At 45.0% G+C, this 9,439-nt stretch overlaps 1 protein-coding gene across 1 annotated transcript; it reads right to left on the minus strand.

The window, feature by feature from the left end:
* Nucleotides 1-3,985: 3,985 nt before the first annotated feature.
* Nucleotides 3,986-9,365, minus strand: LOC121302622 (52 kDa repressor of the inhibitor of the protein kinase-like). The gene is made up of 5 exons (XM_041232627.1): nt 8,852-9,365; nt 7,458-7,578; nt 6,611-6,718; nt 6,155-6,188; nt 3,986-6,019 (listed from the first exon to the last, which is right to left on the minus strand). The coding sequence occupies exons 1-5, from the start codon at nt 8,938-8,940 to the stop codon at nt 4,143-4,145; spliced, it is 2,229 nt and encodes a 742-aa protein (XP_041088561.1). The 5' UTR covers nt 8,941-9,365; the 3' UTR covers nt 3,986-4,142.
* Between the last annotated feature and the right edge of the window lie 74 nt (nt 9,366-9,439).

Consider the following 9,439-nt stretch of genomic DNA (forward strand, 5'->3'; position numbering starts at 1 on the left):
AACACTCTTCCAAGCCGTTGCAACGCTGACCCGGCAAGTTCCTTTCCACTGCCTATAGTCTCATTCTAGCTATTCTCAGTTTGCTCCACTTGGTCCCATTTAACACTATTTTTAATAGACGACCGCCTCATCATTTTCCTGTGCCAGCGCACCCCCATTATCCAAAGACTGTTGATGGCCTTGATTTTCATCTCCAAAAGACTATGACCTGTTCTGTTGCTTGTCTTTCTGGAATTTCAAATAATAAAAATAGATAATCGCCTATTTTGGCCAGGTCTGTACTGTGTATTACTTTATTTTTTAACTACAGCCACCATGACAGAATGCTAAGAAGGACCTGTAAATAAAAGTAAAATAAATAAATACAATTACTCAAAGGCAGCAATGGATTGAAAGAGGGAGGGGAGGATCAATCTGTGTCAAAAACACATGAGGGTTACCAGCACACCTCACCTTCATGGCATAGCAGCTCCCAACACATCCCACATGACTTCTCTTCCTTTCGGAGCCGCTCACAGCGGGGCACGCCGCGGGTCAGCTCATATTGGTTTGGGGTTTGCTTCTCTTTCGGAGCCGCTCACAGTGGGGCACGCCGCGGGTCAGCTCATATTGGTTTGGGGTTTGCTTCTCTTTCGGAGCCGCTCACAGTGGGGCACGCCGCGGGTCAGCTCATATTGGTTTGGGGTTTGCTTCTCTTTCGGAGCCGCTCACAGTGGGGCACGCCGCGGGTCAGCTCATATTGGTTTGGGGTTTGCCTCTCTTTCGGAGCCGCTCACAGTGGGGCACGCCGCGGGTCAGCTCATATTGGTTTGGGGTTTGCTTCTCTTTCGGAGCCGCTCACAGTGGGGCACGCCGCGGGTCAGCTCATATTGGTTTGGGGTTTGCTTCTCTTTCGGAGCCGCTCACAGTGGGGCACGCCGCGGGTCAGCTCATATTGGTTTGGGGTTTGCTTCTCTTTCGGAGCCGCTCACAGTGGGGCACGCCGCGGGTCAGCTCATATTGGTTTGGGGTTTGCTTCTCTTTCGGAGCCGCTCACAGTGGGGCACGCCGCGGGTCAGCTCATATTGGTTTGGGGTTTGCTTCTCTTTCGGAGCCGCTCACAGTGGGGCACGCCGCGGGTCAGCTCATATTGGTTTGGGGTTTGCTTCTCTTTCGGAGCCGCTCACAGTGGGGCACGCCGCGGGTCAGCTCATATTGGTTTGGGGTTTGCTTCTCTTTCGGAGCCGCTCACAGTGGGGCACGCCGCGGGTCAGCTCATATTGGTTTGGGGTTTGCTTCTCTTTCGGAGCCGCTCACAGTGGGGCACGCCGCGGGTCAGCTCATATTGGTTTGGGGTTTGCTTCTCTTTCGGAGCCGCTCACAGTGGGGCACGTCGCGAGTCAGCTCATATTGGTTTGGGGTTTGCTTTCTTTGGGGTCACAGTGGGGCACGCCGCGGGTCAGCTCATATTGGTTTGGGGTTTGCTTCTCTTTCGGAGCCGCTCACAGTGGGGCACGTCGCGGGTCAGCTTCTGTCATGAAGTCCTAGGATCGGCCTAGCTGCCCTTCCCGTGCCTTCTGGAGTAATCAAGTTTTAAATACAATTATACTGCTTAGAATGAAGCAAGACAAGGGGGCTCCCGAGTGCCGCTTCCAGTAAAGCCGCTCTGCATGGAGTGCAGCAGCGTCCTATAGCCTGGACGCCACTGGTATAAAAAAGTATTGGCTATTTCTAAAATTGGGAGAAAAAGATAAAAAAAATTGACGACTACTAAATTAAAAAATAATTAAACAAGACAATAATGATCTTGGGATTTCAATGACTATGGCAGGTATCCCAGAAAACTTTTTTAAAACCGGGTTAAATCACTGCCACCCAATCTAACGGCCTCGATTAAATCACCTCTTAGTTCAAATCACACAGTAATATACACATTATTAATAAAAAGCAGCAGTTCTACCTCGCTTGCAATAGATTAGAATAGATTAGAAAACAATCCTGGATTTAAAGTCACCAAAATAAAATACAAAAGAAACAAGCACTTATATGTTCATACTGAAATAGAAATTAAACCTCAAACAAAAGCCACAATGTTCTTCAGAATTGGAAACATCCCCCTGCTAGGCTTGGCTTTATATACTGTAGGAGCAATACAGTCTCCTGAATGGGATCTGAAGTATGTAAATCAAGTCACCTGCAGCTTCCTTTCATTGTGAGGGTCCCATGCTGTATGTAGTTCTGTGAAGGAGGCACACTCATCACGGGACGTTTCCCTTTCCCAAGGTTTAGTGCTCCCTCTGGTGGATTATTTTGGTGAAGCACCGTTTGCACAAATTTCAGATCAGTTACAAATAACAATGAACTGCTGTATGTACGTCTTCCGAGTTCTCCATTTGTTTTATGTGTCTACGCAGTCGTGCGTGACGTGAATAGTGCCACTGAAGTGAAGTGGAAACAATGCTCAGCATTTGAAAACACTTAAACACAGACAATTAAAAGACAGACAGGTGAAGAATTGTTAATAGAGCAAGATTTTCTTTACTTTGCCCGTCTTAATGAGCAATTTCTTAATGGATTTATTTTTGATTACATAGACAGCTTGTAAAGTGTATAGTTCTCGTAATAACAATCCAATAAGATTCCAAAACTAATATTTAAGGAATTAATCCTTTCACTGTGTTACTACAAACCAGAAGACCTTAGACAGTCAGCACAGAAACTTCATCATAAGAAATGCTGCAGCACCCAACATGGCAACATGCCTCACACTCAGATGTGCATGCAATGCAAAATAAACCAGTCTCTCTATGACTGGGTCATCTCTATCCTTGCTAGCAGTCTGCTCATGTGTAGATGTTACTGTCTTCAGACCGTTTCAGTACAAGCTTGTGAATTGACCTCCCTGCAGATATTTCTGTTCAAAGTTAAAATGGCCAGGTACATAAAGCACTGGGCAAAGCAAGCTTTTAACACGTCCTGGAGCTGCAATCAGGCTTGTGCAATCTCCAAGGAGAACATTACAATAATCAAGCCAGAAACGAAAACAAGCCATTCTCTCCAGGAATGTATGGAATGATCATTGCAACAGAAGAGCTCCTTTTAAAAGTGTCTCTGCCTATAAACAAGCAGGAACAATGTGCTGAAGTTGCATTAATTTTAAATTAAATATAACAGTTAAACAAAATGTATTATTAAAACACAAATAATTAGCACAGTCCTCCAGCATCAGTTCATTTGCTGCACCACACTTTCCTATCTCTGTGCTTTACTGCCTGCAGAACTACAAGACGCCAGCGCATGGCAGTTCCGCTCAGAGAAAGACAGATTGGGCAGGTCCACATACTGTTTATTTTTGGTCATGTTAATGTTGACCAGCACTGATTGATGTGGCTCTACCGGCTGTTTACACTGATGACAGTGGTACATATTTCAAGACAAAATACTCAGTAAACAAACCAAGACTCCTAACGTTACACTATGAAAAATGAAGTTCTCTTAAAGTTTTCTTTCCAGCAGTTTTGTAACATCAATGTAATATCAATGTACAGAAAAACATGACAGCTTAACCCATGACGTGCCATTGCCCTCATTTCAGGACAGGCTGCTTTGTCATTTCATGGAGCATTTGTAACTGGCATCTATTTTCATTTTCTCTTTAACTGTGTTGTTATGAAAACATTTAATATATCAAATTACATAAATACAGTTAGTATTCCGATTTTTCCAAAGAAAAATGTATTTGGTACTTAATGGGTTAAGAATAACGCGAGTAGGCGGCACTGCGTTATTTATCAGTTTTGTTAGACTGGCTTTACAATCGAGGAATAAAAGATTCCACTGTATCAGCATCTATTGGTTAACCCTTCTAATCCTAACCCTGTATCAGCATCTAATGGTTAACCCTTCAAAGGACAAACCACAGCCCTGCTAGTGTACAACAAAGCCTACATTTATTTATTTATTTATCTCGCTAAACGTTTCACAAAGACCAAGACAAGATTTCATATGAGGATCCATCAGTCATTTATTTGTACTCTTACCATTTTGAAAACAAAAACGCAGAAAGATCCAACCTAGGATATCAGAATATAAAACAAAAGAAAAACAAACACAGTCCAAATTCTCCCCCCACAAAAGGGAGACGTGACAACCCCAAGTCTTTGCTACTGCTCATCTGCTTTCTCTGGGTACATTTTTGAATAGGTATCAACCATCAAGTCCAGATCGTGCCGAACCTCATAGTTGATGTTGAGCAGAGCCAGGCTCTTGGACCTGTGATTGGCGGGCGTGTCGGAGAGGTAAGCCCTCAGGCGCTTCCTCCCGCAGTCATATTTGCTGCTCTCCACCTTGATGACCGGCAGGGTGCAGAGAACTCGCAGGAAGGAGTAGACGTTGGGGAAGAACTTCACCTCTGAGAGCTGAAGAGTCTGGTAGATGGTGGAGGGCAGGTCCACGTCCTTGCCCCTGTGCTTCCACTTGATCCTCCAGCAGTGGAGCTCCGCAGGGAGCGTGTCCGGGTTCGGGAGGTCGTTCCTGTACAGGTCCGCGTTGCTTTCCTCCGACGTGTTGAACTTCATCTGCCCCATGACCGATGGGACCAGGGACAAGCACTTCAGAGCTTTCAGGTGGGTTTCCGAGAAGATCTCTTTCAGCTCCTGAATGACACGGCTGACGAGCGGGATGCTCAGGGATTCCTTATAGTAGCTTTCTGGAAGCAGTTCAAAGCCGGGCTCCGGGCGATGCTGCCGAAGGTACAACCGGGGCAGTTTTACTGGGATTTCCATTTTGGCTGCTAAATTGGTGGCTTCCTCGAACCAGAACTCATGGTACACCTCAATGTTTTCCATGACCTCGTTCAGAGAGTGCAAGACCGCCGTCAAGCTGCTGGCGGCGAAGAACACATCTAGGGTGTTCCCTTGCAGGTTCTTGCCAAACGCTCTGGTGAAGGAAAGCGCATTTTTCAACACCACCAGGGTCACGACGAACTCAAACTCTTCCAAGTTCACGGAAATTGAGTAGGCCTCGAAGGCAACGTGGCGGCTGAAATTTGCGTTGCCGTTCACGCTGTCCATGCACAGCAGCAGCGGCTCCAACAGATCCACAGCCACTTCAAAAGCATCATGTCTCTCTATCCACTGGGTGCGGCAAATCTCTCTGAGCTCGTCGGCCCTCTCCTCGTTGGCCTGGTGGATGGTGGCGATAGCGTTCTCCAGCTCGGACAGCAGCTGCGGTGACTTGCTAAAAAAGGAGCTGATGATCTTCAGAGTGCCCAGCACCATCTGAACTCCTGCCAGGGGCAAGGCCTTCGCCAGCCAAATGTTCAGAGCGCACGTCGAGCAAGGCGTGCACACCGCCAAAGGGTACTTCTCCGTCAGCTTGGAAGCCACTGCTTTCAACTTCAAGGCGTAGTCTCCGGAGTTCACGTGAGACTGGCCCCGGCAGTATTCCAGGTTCAGTCCCCATTTCTCAGTAATCTCCGTGTGGAGGCTCACGAACACAGCGTCCTCGTCCTCCTCGCAGGGGAGGAACCCGGCAAACTCCTCCCGGAGGTTGTTGGACTCGTCCACGAAGCGCAGAAAGACGGGGAGGTGGTCCTCCCCACTGATCTCCACCGCTTCGTCGGTGACCAGGGAGAAGAAACGGCTCTCTCTCACCTCCCTGAGCAGCTCCTCCCGCAGGCAGCTCTCACACACCTCCAGCATCTGCCTCTGCTGGGTAACGGGGCAGTACTCCACGTTCACCGCCGTCATCTCAAACCTCCTGCGCAGGACCTCGTCTCCCGCGGTGATGCGGGACTCTAGCAGGGACTGGAAGTTGCTGGGGGTAAAAGCTCCGCTCTCCTCCACCCCCTCCTCCCCATGGCCGTTCAAGGGGATATTCTGCTTTCCCATCAGGACCAAGATGTCGAACAGCGACTTCAGGTAATCTTTGACTTCTTTCTCCTGCGGGGTGATTGGCGGATGATCTTCCTCGATCTCTTCGAACTGAGCCTCGTTCTGTGTGTCATTCTTTAGCTGTTCTTGCTCACCACAGTTTTCAACTAGATGGGGGTAATAAAAAATAAAAAGCACATTAAAAAAAAGTATAGTGGTTAGAAACTTAAAAGCATATGTAGGAGGGGGGTGACACAGGTCCTGTTTAAAAAAACACTGAAAATAGAAGCTTTGCAACTTACTTCTCGCCGTCATTTTCCTTAATTCTTCATCACTCTGTAAAACAAAAACCAAAAAAAAAAAATTTGCCCTTATTATGCTTTTACTGTTCCCAATTTACAATACTCTTATAGGTAGAACGTGTTGTAATCCTAGCTTGTTGTATCCTAGTCCATGTTGTATTCTAGCAGTACTATTGCGCTTACTGTAAACTATACTGTATTGAAATACAAATCTTGCACTGTAACTCTGTACTGCTCTGTAACACCTGTAGATCCCCTTGGATAAAGGTGTCTGCCAAATAAATAAGAACAACAATAAGAATTATTATTATTGTAACTGCATTTGCAGGACAGAGTAACAGATACAAAGCTACTTTGTGGAGGTCTAAGCAGCAGCTCATTTCAACCCTTCCTATGTTGCAGAAGCGCAGCACCTCATCTCACCCCTTCCTATGTTGTAGAAGCGCTGTCACTTACCAGAACCTTGATTCTCTTGCGGTGCCGGCTGTGTGGGTTGTTCAGGTGGCTGGTCAAGTCAAATACAGTTGGCACGGCATTGTCTTTTAGAACAGTCCTGTAAGGGCTCTGAAAAACAAACAATCACTATTTGCAGCCAATGTACTCAGAAGAAAAATCTTCATGAAAAAGTCAAGCACGTAGGTTACATGCTCTTACATTCTAAGCTAATGTTTATTGTTAATATTGTATAGTAATTGCAGTATAAGATATGTCACGTTTTGGGCTCATGAACAGAAAATGGTAATTCTGCAATGCAGTTTAGGATTTCCTGAGATTGACTACGTACAGAAACTGGCTCAGACATTTCACGCAGGGACTCGGGCATTTCATGTAGGGACTCAGGCATTTCATGTAGGGCTGGAGACGATTCATTCAGTATTATGCTTTTTCTTCCTTGTTTTAGAATTGTTGTGGGTGTTTTTTTCCTCGCTGAACAAAAATAAATAAATAAATCAGCTAATGCCGATTTGGAGTAAATAACTTTGAGAATGTGGCTCTGTGTTCTGTGTCAATTTGACAGACCCAGATTCTCAACATATTAGAAGGGTTTAGCTCTGTGATGCCCATTTTTGTACTGAAAGTGACAATGCGCAGACACCCCTCTATATTATCATTTTTCAAATCCGGCTTCACAAGCCACAATTCTTTATATGCAGAACATTGTGTGTTGCCTGACAGGGTTTAGTACAAGAAACGGAATCGATTTACATAAACAAAGACACTTTTCTCATTTCAAACATGCCTGGGCATTACAGGGTTAAACTGTGTTTGCCAACACTTTGCATGGCATATCTGGAACACTCACAGTTTTGCATATCATCGAAGGCTCAAAGTGTTTTGCACACAGCCTGTAGTGCTTATTCAGCTGGTCAGGCGTTTTATCTTCCAAATCTTCTCTTCGACAATTCTCCACCCAGAGACTGCATCTGTACATAAAAGACAAAAACCGACAGCACTTCAGTGCCCTGTGACTCAAAGAAATGCTTCATCTATCTAATTGTTCATTACATTGCACTTCTTACTAGCCTTATCATTGGTGCCTCTCTGCCCCCAAAGCTCTCTATGAACAGCACCAGCTATAGCGGCTGCACTCCTACCTGTCACTGCTCACCCACTGGAGAGGGTGAGGATGGACAAACTCAGCCATGCTTACTGTGTGAGAAGCTGACAGTGCTGTGTGCCTTACACTGTGACAGTGGACTCCAATCCACAACAAGAACACATACAGTATTAAACTGTCACATTGTACAACAGTGTTCTGGGGACTTGCCGTTAGAAACCTTTCTATACCTGGAGATCAATCACAGGTTTTATTATTATTATTATTATTATTATTATTATTATTATTATTATTATTATTATTATTATTTTAAACAAGATGTTTTGTTTCAACAATTGCTGACAATATTAATATATAAGTAATACTATCAGCATTTCTATTATATTCTACAGGGACCACACATTGTGGTGATGTTTTGCAGCACGGACACAGTTTATAGCGTACCGACGTGTGCTCACATGCTAACCTTCCCACCGAGGTTTCTAGTTTGTATTTTTCGGCACTGATAAACCTTGAATGGGCAGAACAACAGGAATATCCTCTAAGAGCACACCCGGAGATAGGAAAAGCAGCAATACACGAACGAGCAATAGAGATGCCCATTGCACTGTGTTAGTGTGTGTGTTTGCAGCGCCAGCCGCATGCGCATGAGTGACCACGCCTCCCTGTAGAAACAGGCCTAACCTCGCAGGGCATCCTTTCCATCCTGCAGAGAAACCAACCTGCGAGTTACCTGCAGGCAGCAAACCCATCTCAGCGAGCAAAACACGACGAATCAAAATGCGTAGCCCACAGACAGCATGCACATCAAGAAACTGGAACGCATGCATTTAAACTGAGGGACCACACAGCAAGCTGCGCTACAGCACTTAGGCTGGCTGGTGATGTCGTCTGCGTAGAAAAAGAACTGTTTTAAATGTAACGTCCATATTCTAACGTTCATTTTTAATTAAGCTTTTTTATTTTTGGCATGATCGACCCCGTCGCTACAGAACGCCAGTGATATAACGTGATAACATTCCTCAGCCACAGCGCCGATATTCGTGTTTTTATTCATTGTTAACCGTTTCAGCCCGCTGTTGATTACACACTTATTAACATTAAAATATGAAGTTACTTAAATAAATCAGTAAACTCACCTTCTTGGGTCTCTGGGAAACCTAAAGAAAGCCAAGTCGGACTGGGTGCTTTTCCTGGTGCAATTCGGGGCCGCACAGAAATTCGGCATTCTTTCATTTAATGTGCGGAATGAACAACGAGCTACTTAAAACAAACTAAATATTGGTTTTAATGTTTCGAATGCACTGTCTATCTGTATTATTTAAAGCTGTTAAATATGGTCTGAAAGGTGCGCTACACTGCTGTGTGTGGCCTGGAGGATTTAGAGCGAACTGCGCCAGACTCACAGGCGCCCCCCTGCATCCCACAATGCACTCGTGTTACCGCTTATACAACCATAGGTATGTAAAATAACGCAGAATCACTAAAGCTGTAGCTGTTTAATTTTAAAACAATCCCAACTGTCCTTCCTACCCAAAACTTAAAGCTAACTAAATACCCATGAACGAGCACTGTCAGTACACGTACATACAAACACCATCACTAATAATAATAACTGCGTTCTTCTTCTTCTTCTTCTTCTTCTTCTTCTTCTTCTTCTTCTTCTTCTTCTTCTTATTATTATTATTATTATTATTATTCCACGAAATGTACCGTCAACATTTGAT

This window comes from Polyodon spathula, chromosome 30 (genome assembly GCF_017654505.1).
Source record: "Polyodon spathula isolate WHYD16114869_AA chromosome 30, ASM1765450v1, whole genome shotgun sequence".
NCBI lineage: Eukaryota > Metazoa > Chordata > Actinopteri > Acipenseriformes > Polyodontidae > Polyodon > Polyodon spathula.

Bases quoted from the DNA above. Each gene is read 5' to 3' on its own strand.
- LOC121302622 (XM_041232627.1), bottom strand. From the start codon at position 8,940: ATGCCGAATTTCTGTGCGGCCCCGAATTGCACCAGGAAAAGCACCCAG. The intron at 6,189-6,610 runs GTAAGTGACAGC...TTTGTTTTACAG, and splicing joins GCAAGAGAATCAAGGTTCTG to AGTGATGAAGAATTAAGGAA. The intron at 6,020-6,154 runs GTAAGTTGCAAA...ACCCCCATCTAG, and splicing joins AAGGAAAATGACGGCGAGAA to TTGAAAACTGTGGTGAGCAA.